Below are 23,044 nucleotides of genomic sequence, written 5' to 3' on the forward strand. Positions count from 1 at the left end.
ACCATAACGCAACGAGTTGACAATTGTTTTAGGTATGCCCGTTTGCTCTAAGACAGAAGTCGGTTGCAAAAATGGCCACAAGAGGGGCACGAGTCGCTATTCGGCTTGTCGCGGAATAACACAAGTTGGTCAAGAATGTCCAGAATTACATCCAAGTTCGGAATTCAAGAAAGATGGGCCATGTGACGATACAAACATGGATAAATCTGATAGCTCACCACCAGCATAATGTCGATATACATCCAGATGTTGACGAATTGAAATGATCATCATTGTAACCAATTCAGACTCCTTCCTCACCGGGCCGCCTCAGTGGTCTGGATCTACCGGTAGAGCGTCCGCTCGGAGAGCTGAAGGTCCGGGGTTCGATCCCCGTCGGCGTCATACCAAAAGATGTTAAAAGATGGTACTTGTTGTTACCCTGTCTGGCGCTTGGCATAAAGGGGCTAAAACAAGGACTGGTTGGCTCGGAGTCAGTATACTGTGTCTGAGTGGGGTATTCATGTTAAACTGCTGCATGGTATCTCCGTGAGCTAGCACTATAAATCGGCATCAGTCCAGACTAGTACAAGCAGCCACACCCACATGCATGCATGTCGCTATATAAGTGCAATAATCTTGGACGCAACGTCAAACCCAATTTCACCTCACCTCACCAGCTGCTCACCTCACCTTCCTCACCATTGCTCACCTTTCACACACCTTGTTCCAAGACGGAAAAAATATAACAAACTAAAACAGTTCGAGTATAGATATTTTACAGCTTGAGTTCTTCTGTACAAGGTAATTGATAAATAAATGTTTATCACAGCTTTACACACAAACAGAAACATGTATAATATTTCTACAGATACAATTTCACAAGAAAAGAACGCATCCATGACAGCATATACCATTATCACCAGCTACTACTAGGTACTAGGAATCATTATTGGGTAAGCTGAGTGAGTTCATCATGTTTATGGTATTAAACACTAGCCATGCTAACAATGCCGTAACCTAGACAACACTTCCCTTACACATGTTACAATTTTTTTTAAACAAACTATTTTTCTGCAATAATATGGCCTGCACTAAGCATGCTGAAAAGGGACTGACAAATAATTGATGAAAGACATTTAGAAAGGCCTTAGAATAGTTAGAAAGAAGCAGAAAATCGTTGAGTTTTGAGATTAGAAAAAGGTCAAAACAATGCCATGACAAACATGAAGAACAAGTTCATGATAACATAGATAATTTAAAATGTTAAAAACAGCACCCTGACATTGACGAAGCCTGAACCTACAGTAACTGTAAAAAGTGGCAACCATGGTAACAAGGTTACAAGTGAACAGTACTGTGACACGGCAAGAACATACTTAAAGTGCCATCCCAATTCAACCTGAAACTTAACAGGCTTAGCAAACAAGACTAAAACACACATGCACACGTCGATAACCATGATAACAGGTAAAATTGACCAAAAAAGGTTTGAATAAAAATTAATCAGCTGTTGAACAATTGTTGCTTGTAACATGTTTAAAAACTGCTTTAATCATTTACATCTGACAATGACATGTCAAATTCAATACATCCAGACAAATTCATCGCATCATCATCTTCATCCTCCTCTTGGACATGGAATGGAAACTGTTCATCATGTCAGGAATGCATCAACTGTTCCATACGTTTGTAATTCAACATGTTCAAGTTATCTTATGCTCATGTTCAAGGATGTTTATGCTCAAGTTCAAGGAAGTTTATGACCATGTTCAAGGAATCTTATGTTCATGTTCAAGGAAGTTTGTGCTCAAGTTTAAGGAAGTTGATGCTTAAGTTCAAGGAAGCTTATTTATATTAATTCTGTAAATTTTCCTTATCCATATTATCATGACCATGATGACACCTTAGTGATCACGAAGAAATCCATTTTGTCCAGTTAACACAATTAAAACAGTTAACATGTATAAAGTTAAACACATTAAACATCACCTTGAATGTAATGATCAAGAAGATGTAAAGAAACTTGAAAAATATATTATATTATCACCATGATCACTACTAGCAGCACCTTCCTCCATTACCATGATTACATCATCACACCATGTCATCACATGTATGACCACAATGACGCTGAGGAGAGAGAGTTAGTGAGTGAGTATGGTTTTACGCCGCTTTTAGCAATATTCCAGCAATATCACGGCGGGGGAACACAAGAAATGGGCTTCACACATTGTACCTATGTCTGGAACTGAACCCCGGTTTTCAGCATGACGAGCAAAAGCTTTAACCACAAGGCCATCTGATCGCCCCACGCTGAGAACACGGGATAACATGAGCATGATAAGAGTTAAGACTTGTTCTATTAGCATGATTAGTTTCACTTCATCGTATTAAAATTTGAAGCCAAGGTAAGCATGGTAAGCTCTGGTCAGTGATGGTAAGGTATCAGTCTGGGCTTCATAAATTCTACCCATATGCATGATGTTGGGAAATGAACTAGCCTATTGCACTTGTCTTGTTGCTGACAAGCATTCATCAAGGTACACACAAGACACATGCTTATGAACTTATGTTGCAGCCCTAGGTGAAAACAAGTACCCAATGGCATGAACAGAAACACCACAGACACACATCAACATATAAAACATTTGTTCAGCAAGCAGTGGTTATCTTGATAAGAACATTCTTCATATGAGAAACTGTCAAATATCTTATTTCATGATGTGCTAATGTCAAATCATGATCATGATGATAACAGAATTTGTTCTATGCAGCTCTATCTCATCAATATATTCAGAGGGTAACAAATGTTATTGATTAAAATGCTGCACCTAGCATTTGCTTAGAGCTGCCCAATTCTGATTTTCTCCATCTTCAGAGGCAGGAGAACAACCATTTCCCTACTTATATTCAGTTCATTAACCATCCTCCCCTCTATTTCTGGGTGCCTCTTGCAATATGTTTCAACAAACAGGTAACACTCTCGACTTTTCTTCATCAGCGCCAGCCTGTGCGGAATCTCTGGTGAAATAATCTTGGAATAGAGTCTACCCAAACAAAACATGGCCACTAGTGCTGGACGCACATCATTTTCATGAAACTCATCTGGAAAGTCAGGCTTCCCACTCTTCAATGAATCCAAATAAGTATTATATTGTGCAATGCTCTGTTGAGCTAGAGTGTTGATTTTTTTCACGGAATGTGGATTTGGACCTCTGCCCTCTGCTTCCATTATCCCCAACTTAAGGTCCACCATGGTACTGTATGTTTCTGCGAGTTCATACATAAGCTGCCGACAGACTAGAAGATAGTACTTCGGGTTGAGATCTGTCAAGGTATCTTTCAACAGGTCAACCCTCCTTTTGTGCATTTTGCACTGACGTTCCATGGCCATTTCAAAGAACGCCAGTTCCTTATAAGCCTTGCTGATATCCTGGATGATTTGGATGTAGTCAGAGCAGTGTCCATCCACTACATAAAACTTTTTGGCATCATTCAATCTTGTTTGGACTGACATGAATACTTCTCTTGCTTCAGAGAAATCTCTGACGAACTGATCAGTGATTTTCTCCTCATAATTTGTTACTTCCAGATTGAATCGTGGAAATGTTTTGCAGTTCTCAATATCTAACAATGGAGATGTGTCACTATTTTCTTCTTCAGACCTACCAGCTTCCCCATCTGACAGTGAGAATTTGCTGGCACCTTCTTTAACATCTGCATTGTGATCATTAGAAGAAACTCCATCCCTTGCATCTTCAACCTCTTTCATTAAATAGTCTTTAGAAGCTTCCAAAAGCGCAAGGCCATATTTGGCCCAACATCTGTCAATATCAGCTCTCTTTTGTGCCATCTGCTCTTTAGTATCTTCATCTGTATCTTCTTCCTTTGATGCTGCCTCTTCAAATATCAAAGATGCACTTGCCAAACAGTGACGAGCAAAGTGGTACATTTCTACAGTGATGTAATACTGTGATAGTGTTGCTGCATTCAGAGCCCATTCATCAGCTTTGTATGTATAGGAGTCCAATTGTCTCTGGAGTGTTACATGACAATATTTGGCAGAGTCCTCTTTCTTTTCAGTTAATGCATAGACTTGGGCTATGTAGAACAATGTCAGAGTATATGTGTTTTCAAAGTGTTTTGATCTTGTTTTAGAAATAGTTGCAATGTCTTTTTCACCAGACTCATCAGGTTTGAAATATTCATCGATGGCATAGGGATCATTTCCAACATCACGCTTGAATTTCTTATACAGAGATTCTGCTTGTTTGAGATATTTCATTGAATTGTCATAATTCCTTCTCTCTGACCACATTATTGAAAGATTATTAAGAACCGTTTGGTAGATGTTAGTGACTTCTCTGTCATATTTCTGATCTTCAAGTAATTTTAGTGCATTCATTAAATGTTCCTCTCCAGCTGCGATTTCTTCCGTATCAATGAAATTTGTTGCCAGGTAAAAGTCCAAAACCGCTAGAAAAAGCGTCAGCGTCACATCTTCAGCATCGTCGTTTATGTACCCTTTTAATGCGGTTCTGATTTCACCATAGGTTTCTCTAGCCTTGTACCTGGACCTAAATGGATCATCTTCGGGGTCAGTTTTAGAATCTTCAGTTTCTTGTTTCCTGGCTGCAGAAAATTTTGCATAGCCTTCGTTAACGAGATACTCCTTGAAGGTTGCCATGTTGAATATGACGTCAGCGCTGCAGCGAATGGTGAAAGAAAAATGAATTCTTCCTTTAAGAAAATTATTGTATAGTTCTTATACCAACTACAAACAATATAAAGGCATTCACTGTATACATATCTACAAATTCTATTTTCTGGCGTAAAACAATTTCATTTATACCAATTAACTATATAATTTCCTTCACTTCGGCCCAGTACGTAAATTCCAACTATTGTTCCGGTTTGGTTGTGAATGTCAACAATACAGGTGCCCGCTTGAATAAGAGACTTAGTGAAGCTTCTTTCTACGTCTAAATTGTCGTGCATTCCGACTTTAATATCAAGATGTCAAAATCGTGAGTTAAAATTAATTATTCGATAAATATAACAATTTCCCATGTTAGTTTAAGAGACGTATTGATGACTGCCATTTGTGAAATTCAGACATTGTCCCTGGAATTTAATGCTAGATAGATCTACATTCTAAAATTTGAGAAGGAAACTTACAAGGTATGGTTTTGAGGTCTTGAAAAGGTTTATTAGGAGACCGTGTTGAACGAGAAGAACATTTGCCAGGGCCATGGTTGTTGTCATGTTGAAGTAGTATGTTCGTGTCAGAACAGACTCAAAAGCTAAAGACGGTCACCAAGTCAAAATGGCAACATACTCATAGTCTTAAACGGGCTCGAAAAATGTCATAGCGACCGATTGTGAGCAGGATGTGTAGAGGAGTTCGTGTTAGAGGTTGTTATTACAATGTCATCTCTTCTAGTTGAGTTCATATGTTGTTTTTACCAATCTCATCAAATGACATTACTGACCAGTCTACCAATCTTTTGTGAAAACATGAATAAACTTTTATTCTGGTGGGGGAACATCCATGTTTCCAACCGTAGACCACGGATATAATCTGTGATCGCAAAAACTATATGTGCTCACTTGTGCTGTATCTGTAAGAATCATGAGAATTAAGAACTGTGCACATTTATGTGTGACCATCAACAATGTCTGAATAAGCATGATAAATGTTGACTTTTCTCTGCAACTATTTTCACTTTATCTTTTGAGGCCAATTTGACATATGACACTATCTTGACCTGCTCCCATACATCGGGTCCATACAAGTTGTGGTGCTATATTCTAAAGATGCTAAGGGTTCCCGCACTGGGCTTATCAAGTGACATTGTGTGTAGAGATGATACATCACTGACAGGAGCTTATGCACACTCGATGACCCAGCAACTCTGTTCTTACGGTTAACAAAATTTCACAAATTATGTCATTGTGATGTGTTTGTAAACTTTGTAGTGCTTAATTGTAAAGGTAGGCCCCTCTGTGAAGTTGAGAGTTTTCAATATTTGTTTCCTAAATATAGCATACAACAGCACATTTTAAATATTTAAAAAATTCACAAGCTAAACAAGAACTCATGGTGATTATCAGGATTTGAAATGTTGCCTTTTAATTTTTTCAATTCTGATGTTTTCCAGCCTCTGGGATCTCGCAATAACCCAGTCAAATGCTGACAAAGGTAATATAAAATCATACCTGCTTTACCCTGTTCTACCTGCATTATTTCCATTGGCATTAATCTTGTGATTATACTATCATCTGTATTAAGAAAAATCTCATGAGCATCAAGTGTAGTATCTACGGTGAAACATGTAGATTTTATATATTAATACTGTTGAGAATGTAATATCTGTCCAAATTAGGATTTTGGTAGCATGCTCTTTCCATGACACAGTTCTATTTATTTATTTTCTTTCAAATGTAAAGTTATAATTTTGAACATTCTTTAAGGACTGGTCATTTATTATAGGGAAGGGGTCATGAAAAAAATGAGTCAGCTAATTATGATGGAGACCAATCCACAGTGTCTCTATGTGATGAGGATCGTGCACTGCTAGTCTGTACCATTGAAGATCCGGGGTAGAATAGGTCTTCAGCCGCCCATGCTTGCCTTAAAAGGCGACTAACAGGATCGGGTGGTCAGGCTCACTGACTTAGTTGATGCATGTCATCATATCCCAATTGTGTTGATCAATGCTCATGATGTCAATCACTCGATTATTTACAGACCACTGTCATATAGCTGGAATATTGCTGCCTGTGGCATTAAACAAAAAATACCCACATCACCACCCGACCTCAACACACACACAGACCCAGACTCCACCCCTCCTAACATATGACAAGTCTCCAAGATGCCTTATCATGTCTTTTATATCTTTCTGTTCTACAGTGTAGTTGATCATAATGAATAGACCACTTTGTACTTTATGATATTATGTTGTTTCCAGATGAAAATCAAGCATCAGAGGACTCTGCAGTCTTCATCACAGGCAGCAAAAACTCAGTAATATTATTAACAATTTTATTTTTCACCAGAACGGAATGATTATTTTTTTCCAAAATGGGAGTGGTGATTATGGATATTAAGCAGTACATGCTTAAGGGGTTTTAAATCTTTGAAGTTATGAATTGATCAGATTATAAGCCATATGTGTTGGGACCTATCATAAGGGACTGCTCACATAAACAGCCAGGTTTTTATCTGTACCAGACATGACTTCTGGATGAGACACATTGATGTCTGTCTTAATAAAGATGTAAGATCAAGTATTGATTTAATTTGATCATGCTTTGAAACCATATTTGCTAAAATATTTGAGTATTAGTTTTTATCTCCTCCCCTCCTCCCCCCAAACCCTGTCCCTGTCCACTACAGTAAGAATATTTCACCAAAGCTATCATATAGAAGTCAACAGCATTCTTTATTACCTGATGAATCTGTCGATATTAAGATGAATGTTAAATAAGTGTCACATTCATTTCAGGGGAAAACAAGCATAATTCTGAGATATTTAGATAGGTGAGTCAAGGAATGTTTACAATTGTATATAATAAGATTTGGAATTAATGAATCTGTGCATGGTTATGCACTTTGTGGGGGCACGGGTGGCCCAGTCGTCTAAGGCGCCGCGATTCGCTGTGCAGAGTTGCGTCCCTTGGGCACGCCAGAAACCTATGATTGTGGGTTCAAAACCCGGTTCTCCCCGATTATGTTTCTAGGTTTGTCAGCACCATACCCGTGCTCGTGGGTTTCACCGAAGTGGTAAATGTCTAAGACCTGCATCACTTCGGGCTTTCCTCCCACATTAAGCTGACATGCCGTGATATAACTAATACTGTTAAAAGCGGCGTTAAACCCAACTCACTCACTCACTAACTCACTCACTCACTCACTCACTCACTCAATTATGCACTTTGTACAATAGTTGTTGCAGTTTAAAAGTATTGTTTTGATTGGATGACGCAATGCTTAATCATGTTAAAGAGTTGATGTGTCGTGCTGAAGTGTCATGTACAATTCCCCATGGGTACAATACACGCTGTTTCAAGTTTACAATCAGAAAGTCAACACAATGGTCTAATAAGTAGCAACAGCAACAAGTCACCCGTGAAGATCCGGGGTAGAATAGGTCTTCAGCAACCCATGCTTGCTGTAAAAGATGACTATGCTTGTCGTAAGAGGTGACTAACGGGATCGGGCAGTCAGGCTCGCTGACTTGGTTCATGCGCGTCATCGATCCCAATTGCGTGGATCGATGCTCAGGATGTCAATCACTGAATTGTCTGATCCAGACTCTATTATCTACAGACCGCCGTCATATAGCTGGAATATTGCTGAGTGCGGCGTTAAACAACAAAGAAACAAATACAATATTTGAAGCTCATTTTTTATGTTTTCTTACTGTGATATTGCTGAAATTCTGCTCAATACAATTTAGATAAATCCACACTTGATCCTTCTTGCAGTGACAGACTTATGATATTATGCATGGTTAACATAGTTTTTATTTTGTTGTCTCTAACTTCTCCCTCAAAAGTTTCCAATAACTGTATGATGTTGTCCTTCCAGAGATGAGCCTCCCAAGCCAACAGTAGCCCTGGAATACACGTTTGGAAGACGTGCTAAAGGACACAACATCGTAAGCTAATATTACTACCGACACTGACATCTCAAAGAACATACTTTCTTGTGTATTTGGAAGGAAGTGAGTTTGGTTTTACTCCGCTTTTAGCAATATTCCAGCAATATCACGGCAGGGGACACCACAAATGGGCTTCACACTAATGATTCAGGTCTACTCTCGATCTTCTGTCCTTTGTTAAATTGGGTATGTCTTGGTAATGTTATAGAGGTTGAGGCCAATTTGTATGAATTTCATGTCAATATGTCACAAACCTTGTTCAAATAAGCTTGGAAACTCCTGTACTAAATGATACTGTATATATTTCAGCTGTCTTTTCAGTTACTAATGTCATCTGTACCAATGGTAGAGCCATGTGGGGCGGTCGGGTAGCCTAGTGGTTAAAGCACTCGCTCGTCACGCCGAAGACCTGGGTTCTATTCCCCACATGGGTACAATGTGTGAAGCCCATTTCTGGTGTCCCCCGCCGTGATATTGCTGGAACATTGCTAAATCAAACTCTCTCTCTCTCTCTCTAGAGCCATTTTTGTCACTGTCAAAGTATCATGTAACCATCTATGCATGTCTATCTTTCTAGTCCCATTTCTTCTCCTTGGACGGGTGGTGGGGTAGCCTAGTGGTTAAACTTTTTGCCCGTCGTGCCGAAGGGTTCAATTCCCCACATGGGTACAATGTGTGAAGCCCGTCTCTGGTGTCCCCCACTGTGATATTGCTTGAATATTGCTAAAAGCGGCGTAAAACCATACTCACTCTTACTCAATGTGACAAGAGTTTCAGGGATTAAAAAGTTCAGTTTTTTAACAGAAAACAGGTCTTGATTATGTAAATGCATCATGCCATTGATTCATTAATCCAAATAGGTCCATCTTCCCGAGGCAAGGGTGTCCACTAGCCTGCATGTTTATCTAAGAAACTAGGCTTTGATACAAACTAGTCGACATGCTTGCCTCGGGAAGATGGTTGAGGTCCAGCGGTGCATGTGTTTCAATACATCCCTTATTTCTGTTTGTGTGTAGGCAAAGGATGTGGGTCACATCTGGGAGCTGGGTGGAGGAACATGGCTGTCTAAACTGATGGATATACCCATCAACCCAGAGACCATAATGTGAGTTCTGCAGAATAGATTCCTTCCTCACTAAGTAGGATATCATCAGTCCTCTAGGTATCGTCTCTTTCAGGAATGTGGTAGTTAGATGGAAACTAACAATCTAATTGACCAATTAATTTTACTTTTACACTATCATTCTCTAGTTCATCTGAGTTTTCAAAATACCAATGTAAGGATGGTGGGATATTCAATTGAAACAAATGTCCATTTGATCGGAAATAATCATTTAATTTTTTGTCTAAATGTGTTAAAATTATTTTAGAAACCAAAAAGACCATGAATGCCTCTGTCAGTATTAAAATATCGTCGGCCATGTTTATCGCGATTACTCGCTCTATAACAAGGGGTGTAGCATCACTCAGACATTGTAAATACTCAGATGATGGCTTGTTTTTAAGAGAAAGTTGTCTTTTATAAGCCAAAGAGATGTTTTACAGTTGTTCATGTGATTAAAGAGAAAACTACGAATGTTTCTTAAGAATTCGAAAACAAATAGCATGAGGATAATCAAAAATTGTCAAGCCAAGCTTGTGAATGAGTAGCCTAGTCTCTGCTTGTTGAACCATGACAGTGATTCCTGTTTAGGCACACCTCCCTGGTGATTGTCCTTGACCTGTCCACACCAACACAGATGTGGTTCACGCTGGAGAGTCTCCTTACAGCAGCGCGATCCCGCGTGGAGAACGTCATTGCCGAGATGAAACAGGATGATCCTCACATCAAAGACAAACTGAAAAAGATGGCCTGGGAAAGAATCGGGGAAGAACACCCGGTAAGTTGAGAGAGCGAGTACTTTGAACAGTATTACAGTTATATCACGGCATGGGGAAGAAAGCCCAAAGTGAGGCAGTGGCATGATACGTCCACGAGCACGAGCAACTGGTGCTATCAGACCAAGGATAATAATTGTGGAGAAGCTGTGACTCAAACCAACAATCAGCCTATCCTAGTATGGAAAAGGGAGGTAAGTCTCTGTGACACCTAAGATCATAGGGACATCTGCCTCACTGTATATTCTTAGGAGATGAACAAGGCACTAATGGTACAAGTTTTAAGTACTATCCCCGTGTGCAAGTTCACCCAGTGTTAACCCTCGGACTGCCACATAAAAATATCCTGTGTACTATCGCCGTGCCAAGTTTATTTGTGAGTGACATTGTGAAAACTGCATACCTTTCTTTAGTAGATTTCATAAGCTTATTACTACATAGATGCATAGAGATTTGATCCTTTTCAAACCTTTAACCAGTATAGTTTTAAAGGTTTTAAACATTCCTTCATGGGGATTTTCAATCAGTCTTTGCAATTTGTTCAAACAGAATAAATATTTCAATGGCAGCACATTTGAGTGAAAATATAAACATGGGGAATTTAACTAACTCCTTATGCTTTATATATTGACAGCATAGTTGTGAAAACAACACAATTTTTATATACAATCCCCCCAATATTTTACCTCTTTGAACATGATGTTTCCGAAGGACATATATGTCCCTCTGGCACAGCAACTGTGTTTTGTGTAGGGACATATATGTCCAAATGGCATCCTGGGGGTAAAGTATCCTAAAGACTAGTATCAGTTTTGCCTTTTTAAGGGAGTGTCCCAATACTTTTTCACTTTTAGCCGACTAAATTCTTAAGCTAATTTCTGTCCCTTTAAATTGTCTCCCCGAAGGATGAAATTTCAGTTTTTGATACTTGTTGCAATAGTGACCTGAATCCTAATTGTCACTTTTTCCTTCTGAGCTGAATCAAGTACCAAGTTTGAAGAGCCCTGGCATGTCATGGTTGACAGTCTGTTTTTGAGGGAATCTTTTTTATTATTTCAGGACAAGAGTATGATTGAACCCTTTCTGATGCCCCTGGTCATTGTGGGGAGCAAATATGATGTGTTTCAGGTGAGGAATCCTTTTGTTTGTTTGTTTGTTTTACACCGAGTCTTGACCAGGTAATCCAGTGATTGTCATCTTGAACATTGATCTACGCAATTGGGATATGATGACATGCATCAACCAAGTCAGCTAATCTGACCACCCTATCCCATTAGTTGCCTCTTACGACAAGCATAGTCACTAAAGACCAATTCTAACCTGGATCTTCACGGATCGTTGAGGAATCTTAGCTAGTGACATGAAATAGATTATTTTTTATTATGGTATGTTTCAACGTCTCAAATTTATTGACTACATTCGTTTCAATTTTATTAAATCTTTTTTGTGTGTGTGTGCATTTCTTAATATATTATATGCACATGCAGGACATTTTGTTAGTAATTATACCACTAGAAATACCACATATACAATTTGTGTTGACATGGCTGAGACTTTAGTTGATGTATTTGCCCAGGACTTTGACTCTGAGAAGCGGAAGGTGATATGCAAGACTCTGAGATTTGTGGCTCACTCCCAGGGTGCATCTCTGCAGGTACGTCGGCAACAACGCAGACACTGCCATCCTCCATTGTCCAGTGACATCACTGAAGGGTCCTCATATTAATAACTTAGCAGAGACTTTCCCTGTAATTTGGTTGGACGGCTATTAGAATTGGGCTCTAATCAACATGATGGTAGGGAGTGGGTGCAGAGTATTGATAACAGGGAGATGTACACTGGATAATAAAGGATGGCCGTCAGATGGTCCGTGAACGAATGTATTTTGTGTCACAGTTAGGAATGTCACAGTCCCGTTGAATAAGCCAGTCAAGACAATCAAAGAAACAATTGTGGCAAGGACACACACAATCAGCCAGGTCTAACATTGTAATCACCAAGTCCTCATTTAACCGTCTCTTGTGACAAGGTGACAAACTGAAAGGCCTAGAAGTATAAGATATCAAAAGTCAACCCAGGTTAAGACTCAGGTGAGGACACATTACCGTAAATGTCTCAACAAAGAATGTCACATGTTGACAAAAACTATTTTGTGTCGAAAGACAATGAACATTTGTCTTCAGACTAACAGCATCCTGAGAGATCTGTTGATGAACAAGTGAGTTCTTAATTATCAGTTGATAAAGTTAGCCATGGGTAATGTTTCCGAATTTTGTTTTGATATTTGAAAGCTGATCTGAAAGGTGTCCATTGTTGACAGTCACTGTATTCATCCTCTAAGGATTCAACCATTTGATTTTCCGAGGGGAAGGAGTTTTGGTGTGGGGTCCTTCTTTATTCATCAATTGTCGTGTCGAACCTCAGATAATCTGAAGCATGTACGTAGGTCCCTTCAACTTTGACACAATGGTGTTTGACTGTATTTATCTGATTTAAAAAATATATATTAGAGCACCTGTTTATGTTGGAAAAATAATTGAGCTCTAAACTTTATAAACAAATATGCCCCCCTTGTAAAATGGCTGCACCCTAACAATCCAAGTCTCTCTGTTCAGTTCTTCAGCATCAAGATGGAGACCACTGTTAAACGGATGCAAGGTATCATCAATCATCACCTGTTCCGGACAAACCCAAGGTAACGTCCCTCATGATAAAAATCATGTAGGGCTCGAGCCGTGTCTCTCATGATAAAAATGAGATATCCAATTCTTGTCCTGATCATGAAACCAACCCATGTAGGGCTCGAGCTGTGTCCCTCGTGATAAAAATGAGATATCTAATTCTTGTCTCAATCATGGAACCAACCCATGTAGGGCAAGCTGACTTTGTTGATGCATGTCATCGTATCCCAATTATGTAGATCGATGCTCATGATTTCAATCACTGGATTGTCTGGTCCACACTCGATTATTTACAGACTGCCATCATATAGCTGGAATATTGCTGAGTGTGGCGTTAAACAACAAACAAACATTGCCTTGTATTAAACTGAAATTTTGCCATCATTTTAACACGTTGTGTGAAGGAACTATAACCGAGGAAGATAACATGTTCGAGATGTGTTTTGGCTGTCGATTGTATTGTTATTGTTGTTGTTGTTGTTGTTGTTGTTGTTGTTGTTGTTGTTGTTGTTGTTCAGATCTGATATATTCACCTCTCCATGTTGTGTTTCAGTAAAAACATGCAGGTCGAGCATAATAAGCCTCTGTTTGTCCCGGCAGGACTCGACTCTCTGCAGACCATTGGTAGGAAGACTTATAGATGTCGACTTTCAGTGCAACTATTCAGAACAGATGCTAGTACCTTTATCATGCCACTTAGTCAGAAATAATATATGCTAAATGTTGATCTTCATTAATCTTAAATACACAACTTTTCTAGATGCATTTATTGTGTAAGAATAATATTTTACAGAAGATATTTCTACATAATAATTAAAAATGAATGAAATATGTACTCGACACAATGTCACACATACATATTTCAAAGCCTCATGTAAAACCTCCAACCTCCATCACCTTCAACCTCCATCACCCACCAGTAAATGATGTGTGTTTATTAGTTATCATTTAATTGAGAACAGATTACAACATTAAGACACTTTATTAGCTTGTATATGTGTCAGGCAAACAATATTAATTCGTTAAAAGGTACAAAGACCTAGCACATGACATTACAAATAGCTAATTATTAATATTACTATTATTGAGATTAAACTGCTCAAGTTTTTAAAACAGTAAAAGGTGGCATTTTTCCAAAACAAACATCCTATGAACCCCTACTTAGGGAATGAAATCCACAGAATGAATGATTTATTTGGCATGGCCTCTTGCAGCAACCCATGCTTGCTGACAAAGGCTTATGCTTGTTGTAAACGGGATTGGGTGGTCAGGGTTGCCGAATTGGTTGATGCATGTCTTCGTATCCCAGTTGCGAGGATCAATGCTCATGATGTCAATCACTGGATTGTCTGGTCCAGACTTGATTATTTACAGACCGCCATCATATAGCTGGAATATTGCTGAGTGCAGCGTTCAACAAATTAACAAACAAACAAAACTTTGTTTCGTGTCAGTGTTGATAGTAATAATTGTTATGCTCCTACTCCAGGCAACCCCCCACTCTCAGACGATGACATAGGACGTGTACATGCAAGGTAAGTATGTAATAGTTATTGTATGGCTTTCCCAGGGCATCTTTTCCAGACGTTGAGGTCAGGGCAACTGCCATCTGGGTTTGAGATTGACATTTGAGCAGTTGCACTACTTGAGACATCTACAAAAGATACCGAGAGAAACATACAAGGACTGTTGACAACGGAGCACATTAGGCCCTGGCGTTAGAGGTTATTATATGTTAATTATCATATCATACTCCATATCAGCCCGAGACCCCCATATCAGCCCGAGACCCCCATATCAGCCCGAGACCCCCATGTCAACCCGAGACCCCCATATCAGCCCGAGACCCCCATATCAGCCCAAGGGCCGAATATTGGTTGGTATGGGGTATAATACGAAGACTTTCTTTTAATCATATACCTTTTTTCAAATTGTAAAATGTATCCATTGATTGATGGGTCTCGCATCTTGTCGGCTGCAACCAAATTGTATCTGAATAGCTTCATGTCGCTGTCAGTCTTACGTACTGTGTTCCTGTTTTTCATGCTGTTCACAAAACCTTCCGTGTCTGTTTCGCTTTTAAATTTGTCCTAGATAGCTTTAAGCTCAATAATTCTATTTGCAAGGGAACGCAATGCATTTTCACTATGTTTGCAAGACATTGTCGTGAGAAAGCTAGCCGAGCAGACGACACACTAATGGGTGTAACTCCCGGACTAATATCAATCGCCTTTGCAAAATGCATTACTAAGTCAAATCAGCTGGGCAGGGGGTGTAATACGGGTCTGGTTGTTACACCCCCTGTGACTGAACCATCTCTATGTACAACTTTGTCTTTATTTGTTTATTACAGGACTCCAATGGACCTGTGGAAGAAGGCGTTTACTGGGCACTTTCCTCAAGAGGTCAGTTTAAGTGGAATAACATGCTCTTACACCCTTCACCCCTATTTAATCAATTCTGAATTCAGATAAACTTGCGCAATATTTCAGAGGAACAGCCATTTTATCTTGGGTTTTCCTGAACATATGACCAAGACAAAAAAATTAAAATATTAAACATGTTAAAAAAATCTTCTGACATAAACAATTATTGTATCCCTGACAGGAGGGAGAAAAGTACTTGCATTTATAATGCAAAATGTATCTGTGTTCAAGCTTTGTTCCAAATATTATAACAGTGTCTTCATTTTCTGTTGGTAACAACGTTTTTGGCTACCTCTTGCCCCTCATAAGGTGAATACCGAGTAAGCGTGTTGAGTTATCGCTGATAGGATTATTGTACAAAGAAAACAATGTTGGTTAGTTTGTTTGTTGTATAACGCTGCACTCAGCAATATTCCAGCTATATGACGGCGGTCTGTAAATAATCAAGTCTGGATCAGACAATCCAGTGATTAATATCATGAAACATGCATCAAGTAAGTCAGCGAGCCTGACCACTCAATCCCGTTAGTCGCCTCTTACCACAAACATAGTCGCCTCTTACGGCAAGCATGGGTTGCTGAAGACCTATTCTACCCCGGATCTTCAGGGGTCAGATAACAATGTAATGAGGAAGCCAATGGGATTAGCGAGAGAGAAGCTTCCATGTCTGGTTCCTTGAGATCAGTGACATTATACATGTCTCTTCATGGGAAAGAGGAACATTTCACATATTTAGATCATTTGATTTGGAAGCTGATGGTTAGGTCGTCATTAAGAGTTTGAGCAAACATTTCAGGAATGTTTAAAAACATATTTGCAGTACATGGTTTACTTATTTTTTAAACATTGTTGAAGACAAAGATAATTTGGAAATGGTGAAAGTAATGACTATGTCCTTTATGTTACTGCCACCAGATGAATGTTGACGAGGTAAGTGATTCAACACAATACAGGATATTTATGTGGCAGACTTATAGACATGTTTACTAACCCAGGAGTTGGCCCTCTTATTTTGAACAATTGAGAGGACCGCCTCCGTGGTCATGTAGTAGAGCGTCCGCCCGGAGAGCGGAAGGTCCAAGATAGATCCCCGGCCGCATCATACCAAAAGACGTTAAAAGATGGTGCTTGTTGTTACCCTGTCTGGCGCTCGGCATTAATGGGCTAAAACAAGGACTGGTCGGCTCAGAGTCAGTATACTGTGTCTGAGTGGGGTATTCATGTTAAACTGCGGCATGGTATCTCAATGGGCTAGCACTATAAATCGGCATCAGTCCGGACTAGTACAAGCAGGCACACACATGCATGCACGTCGCTATATAAGTGCAATAATCTTAGACGCGATGTTAAACCCCATTTCACCTCACCTGAACAATTGAGAAATCTGTAAAGTTTAAAATATTTAAAACAAAACATTCCTCAAGTTTGTCCATTTTGCAAAGGTCATAGCCCCAGCTTATTTTACTGATTTGTCACAGCGAAACAATTTGCTCAGTTGACAAATATTTTGAGGATAATCTGACATCATGTCATGTGAACAACAACAGATTTCACTTTAAAACAATTCCTTCTATGTGAAGCTTAGCACTTTTGAATCAACCCTCGTATTTTCTTTCCAAGAGATTGGATACAGGAGACAATTAGTTTTAGCAGAGAGTTTATTTATCACAAAGGGCGAGCCTCAGCAACATTGCCAGTGTTCTTCATCGCCACTTGGTCTCACACACAAAAGGTTCCACGTGTCAATCTAGCAGTTCATTATCCTCATCACATAGAGACACTGTCTCTGTCTCACAAAGGCACTAGTTATAATCATGATAATGTCAAAATACTATATTGAATTTGGGCAATCTCATTAAAATCAGACCTTAGTTCTCTCTACCACAAAACAAAGATCTGAAGACATCCCATTAGGGGTCACGTCAGAACGACCTTTCATCCGACTAATCAGAGCGTCGCTTACCAGATTATGAAAATGACAGTCGGAATGTGATTTCTAATCATGCAACCTCGAAAACTTTAACACAGGGTATTCCGAACGATAGTTACGGGTTTGACATCTGAATATATAAAATCTAAATCATCTATTAGCCATTCCAGAATGTTCTTTTGTTTAGGTTTCAATTTTGTGATCGAGAATTTGTCAAAATATATTTCAAAGTGTAGTCGCCAATTTGAAATTGGTGCCATAAAGCACGAGAAAGCTCCCTTCTGATTGGCCAATCCATTGGTCGGTCAAAGTTCGCACAAGGTCAGTCTGACGTGACCCGTAATGGGATGTCCTCAGATCTTGGTTTAGCGGTAGCGAGAACTGAGATCTAATTTTAATGAGATTGGAATTTTGGCAGCAGACATCGCCCCCTTTAATGAGAAACTTAGCTCAGACAGAAGTGGAAGTCTGGAAGTTCGATTCAACTTTTTGTAACATCATGCCGAATTGGTTGGAATTTCTGGGCTTGATCGTAGCGCCACCAGTGGCTATTACAAGTTGTGTCCCTTCTATGCCCTTCCTATTGACTGATCAGATTCCACCTCTCATATCACTTGCATTTGCTTCAAGCAAAATGGCAGCGCCCAGTCAAGACGATCTGATTGATGAACAAAATCTATGTTGTAATTAAAGGTCTTACCTTGCGAACTGCATCAAATTACGTGAGCAGCTTGATTTGAAACAAGAAAGGATTTAGAAAACATCAGTCGAAGCCCCTTTGGCCGTACACATCCTTTGCTAATCCTTCAGTCAACCGAAAATCTGCACTTTGAAATCCATGTTGTTTACGAACCACAAGTTGATTTCGTTACACAATGTTCATTGGACTATGCATAGACTCGTTAGTCCAGCCAAAACATAACTCCGTAATTCCAGCCTAGTTTGGCAAGGGTGGAAACTGGACTTTTACAGTCAGATAACTCCCTTGCCTCGGGAAGATAGTTATTTGTTTGGCGACTCAAATTGTAAGATGTATACAGATCTTGTTACACAGTCTCTACTTCAGTCATGGAACAAACGTCAATGTCTTCCACCCAGAATGAGCACGGGCAACATGCTGTGGATGCAAGTCCCCTTTAAGTGGCTGTGGTGTTTGTAATGTCAAGTTTCATTCATGTTTGTGTTTGACAGAACACCAACAACCCGGCAATTGTGGAAGACCCAGCCAAGGACCCCCAGTTTGTGGAGGCCGCCATTGATACACTTCGAGCACAGAAAGATGAAGTGAGTGGCCATGTTGTGCAGGACGTTTATCCATAGCTTCCACTAGGGCTGGGATGAGGCCAAATTTACTACCCCGTTACCCACCCCCCTATTACCCGACCCTACCCGGGTACCCACTGTAGGTCTCAAGAGATACAACATGTCCGATTGGGAACATTTTTTGCATAGCCCTGGCAAAACGTATTTAGATAAATATATATTAAACAATCTGGTCATTCAAACACTGAAGCTGAATTAAGATATATGTTTATTCAACCTTATGAACAATCAGAAGGAATGGTGCAAGAAGAACTGCGAACATAAGTGACTTGTAGTTCCATAGAGTTGTAGATCATTTTTGTCATTAAGCAATATATCACGTGGCTAACCACGGGTCCGGGTGGTCCTTTATGTACCAAGGTCCTTCCAGTACCCACCTGACCCGGGTACCCGAGTTACCCATCCCAGCCCTAGCTTCCAGCCACAATCATGTGTCTCTGTTTCGTGGACATTTATACTACTGAAGGGGCGGTCGGGTAGCCTAGTGGTTAAAGCGGTCACTCGTCACGCCGAAGACCCGGGTTCGATTCCCAACATGGGTACAATGTGTGAAGCCCATTTCTGGTGTCCCCCGCTGTGATATAGCTGGAATATTGCTAAAAGCGGTGTAAAACCAAACTCACTCACTCACTATACTACTGAAAGGAGGGATGAGGTTGTTCAGGAGGAGCCATCACAAACATTCAAGACTTGCGGTCAATTATGGCATAAATCATTTACCGGTACCCATTTTATTATTTTTGGCAAATACTACTAAAAGTAGTTACATTAAAGTTGTTTGGGATTCATAATAAAACTTTGTAAGTGCCAGTTGTATTGAGAAAGTGGTACTGCAGTTTATTTTGTTGAAATTGGTTTTCGTTAATTTAACAGCTTATTTATTATACATGTTATGTATTTGAAGTAAAACAACATCCTATTGTTTTATTAAGTGATTTCCTTTAAATTCCATCAATAGTGATGCATGTATACCCTTCATGATTTATCATATGGTAAAAATATATGATACTCCTGTAGGAACTGGAGCGATACAGACGTCTGGCTGAACGCAGATCAAGGGAGACAACCACGTATTAGTCATTGTAAGTACCGAATAGCAAGAATAGCGATCAGGAACGAGGGCAAATGCAATACAATCTGTATCTCAAAAGTGAAGTTGTGATATGATAAACAATATGATGTACAGTACGATATACAATATGCTATACAGCACGATATACAATATGATTTACAATATGATATACAGTACAATATACAATATGATATACAGTACGATATACAATATGCTACACAGTAAGATATACAATATGCTATACAGTATGCTATACAATATGATATACAATGAGCTATACAATATACTATACAATATGAAATGATATGCAATACGATATACAGTACGATATACAATATGATATACAGTATGATATGCAATATACTATACAGTATGCTATACAATATGATATACAGTATGATATGCAATATGATATACAATATGATATACAGTATGATTTACAATACAGCGTGATACAACACATGACAACTCAACACATGCCATGTTCCATCAAGTACCGGTACTAGACACCAATATGTGGTAGAGTGAGTTTAGTCTTGGCAACTACAGGATTTCTTTTCCTGCCAAATAACTTGTGGTCCTTTTTTCAACTCATGTATTGTTCTGTAACGATACCCTACCTCATGGTATGCTACTCAACCATCTCACAAAAGACATTGTTATTTCATCATTTTCTTTCTTTATTTTACAGATTATTTCAGTGAGTCCTCCGTCCAGTAGAACCAATCAGCTGTGATATTACATGTGCCTCAGCCCCCCCAGCTGACAGACACAAAGCCATATCAGAGGCATCTTCCCGAGACCAGAGTTAACTGACTTTAAAAGTCCAGTTTCCACCCTTGCTGAACTTGGCTGGAATTCCTGGGCTTGATTGTAGCACCACTAATGGCTATTACCAGTTACGTCCCCTCGAAGCCTCTCCTATGGACCAATGAAACTCCACCTCTCGTATCACTTGCATTTGCTTCACCCAAAATGGTGGTGCCCAGTCAGTGCGATCTGATCGATAATCAAGATCTATATTGTGATAAAACGGGTCTTACGTCGCGAAATGCATCAAATCACCTGAGCACCTTGATTAAAAACATGAAAAGATTTGGAAAATATCTGCTGACATCGAGTTGGCGGTGCACATGCTTTGCAAATCCTGCAATCGACCGAAATCTGCACGACAGTTTACGAACCAGATTTTAATTGGACTATGCATAGACTCGTTAGTCCAGCCAAAATGTAACTCCATAATACCAGCCTAGTTCGGCAAGGGTGGAAACTGGATTTTTATAGTCAGTTAACTCACTTGCCTCGAGAAGATGTATCAGAGGATGCCACACTCCAGGCATCAGGCACACCACTTCATTTGTCTAGGCATCAAATTTATAAACCATGCAGGCTCATTAGGTGAGCTAACTATTTCATTGACTAATCACTCTTTGAAGAAAAAAAATTGCAGCAATGAAATATTGACGTCTGCATACCAGATTCCATGGCATCCAGATACCACAGAGTTCTGTATCCAACAGACCAATAGGGCGTCGGCAAACTCGTATCACCCACCAGTGTCTGCATCTGCACATCGTCTCCTCCACCTCCATCTCACTAGGGAATATGTGCCTTTATACTGTCACTTCTCTTCAAGACATCAGTTTGCTGTTAACTTGAACACTGATTGTAAGTTGAAGATTCCCAGACCTGAAGTTTTATATTTAGCCATTTAGGCAGATAATAAATATTGAATGAAAATCTGAATATTATGGCAAGGGTGTACACATGTTGTTATTGTTGGATTCATTGAATTACCATATTCTGTTTCCATGGTAATAATATTTAGCATTGTTTGTTCATTGTATGTCAAGTATCATTGAAAAAATAAAATAATCTTAAATTTTAAACACTTGTGATTGTAAGGAATGTGATATGTGTACCTGTGGTGGTTTTTGTCTACGTTTGGATGAACAGTAAGATGGCTTGATGGCATTTGTGAAACCTTGTTTCTTCCTTTAAAATACTTGAAACATTCATACATTCGGAGGCTATGAAGGTGATTGGGTGTTCTGGATCTAACTTTGTGACGACACTATGATCAGCTCATTTGGTGATGTATTTTCAACAAAATTACATGATTGCTTACAAATTACAAAATGCAACAAGTTGTATCTAGGCTTACTTAAACCAGTGCCCTGACTGTTTGGTCATGTGACTGTGTGGTCATGTGACTGTTTGGTCATGTGACTGTAGGATCATATTGGTGTTGTCAATAAACGCAATCCGCAGGCTGACAATTTTGGTTGACTCTTACGACAGGTATAGGTTATAGGGTTCCAATTCTACCCCAGAATCCCAAAGAGGCTATTTGTTAGAAATATTACACTCTGATATGATATATACTGAGCTGTCTACAGGAGCCAAGACATGAGGTCTGGATTGACCAGGAGTCTGTCACAAATGGTGAAAAATAGAACAAGTAGTGAGTGAGTGAGTTTGGTTTTACGCCACTTTTAGCAATATTCCAGTAATATCATGGCAGGGGACACCCAAAAATGGGCTTCACACATTGTACCCGTGTGGGGAACTGAACCCAGGTCTGCGGCGTGACAACTGAACAATTTAACCACTAGGCTACCCCACCTCCTCGAAAGCCATGGATGAAAAATATTAAAAAATCAAGCAAACAAGCAAGTATTGTAAGTCAAGTTTTCACATTTGCATCAAATCAGTTGTAACTGTACTACAAGGAATACAACTAGTTTGATTGGGGTTTGTGTAAACTAGTATGGACTGAAGCCATCAAAGACATGTGTCATGTGTTGCCTGGTTGTATTATTGTGTTTCAACTCCAGCACATATTTGTATTCATGAACACTCATGATCACACACTTATATTCAACACAGTCATCTGATCCAAAGATAAAACATACCACAGTGATTTGAATCCATGATCAAACATGGACACATTCATTTGTCTTCAAGATCAAACATGGACACAACCATTCTGACCCAAACATCAAACAAGAACACTTTTATCTGACACCAACCACAAAAAGACAACGTTTATCTGACTTCAAGATCCTTTGTGTGGTGGACAG

The 23,044-nt window shown here is 39.4% G+C and overlaps 2 protein-coding genes across 3 annotated transcripts; one reads left to right on the plus strand and one right to left on the minus strand.

Moving 5' to 3' along the window:
- Positions 1–779: 779 nt before the first annotated feature.
- Positions 780–4,669, minus strand: LOC139442508 (KIF-binding protein-like). Its single transcript, XM_071223323.1, has one exon. It carries the CDS (start codon positions 4,667–4,669, stop codon positions 2,825–2,827), a length of 1,845 nt encoding a protein of 614 aa, XP_071079424.1. The 3' UTR covers positions 780–2,824.
- Positions 4,670–4,883: 214 nt separating this feature from the next.
- Positions 4,884–21,770, plus strand: LOC139442573 (cytoplasmic dynein 2 light intermediate chain 1-like). Of its 2 annotated transcripts, XM_071223412.1 has the most exons (17): positions 4,884–5,009; positions 6,144–6,184; positions 6,957–7,012; positions 7,494–7,528; positions 8,579–8,648; positions 9,668–9,756; positions 10,345–10,531; positions 11,589–11,657; positions 12,106–12,183; positions 13,145–13,224; positions 13,764–13,834; positions 14,700–14,745; positions 15,564–15,615; positions 16,552–16,566; positions 18,758–18,850; positions 19,907–19,971; positions 20,653–21,770. In XM_071223412.1, exons 1-16 carry the CDS (start codon positions 4,999–5,001, stop codon positions 19,964–19,966), a joined length of 1,053 nt encoding a protein of 350 aa, XP_071079513.1. In that variant the 5' UTR covers positions 4,884–4,998; the 3' UTR covers positions 19,967–19,971; positions 20,653–21,770. The 2 variants fall into 2 exon arrangements, with proteins under 2 accessions (XP_071079513.1, XP_071079514.1); XM_071223413.1 differs by lacking the exon at positions 16,552–16,566.
- The last annotated feature ends 1,274 nt before the right edge of the window (positions 21,771–23,044 follow it).

The sequence above is a fragment of the Haliotis cracherodii genome, unplaced genomic scaffold (assembly GCF_022045235.1).
Source record: "Haliotis cracherodii isolate W230 unplaced genomic scaffold, xgHalCrac1.p SCAF_5, whole genome shotgun sequence".
Taxonomy (NCBI): Eukaryota; Metazoa; Mollusca; class Gastropoda; order Lepetellida; family Haliotidae; genus Haliotis; species Haliotis cracherodii.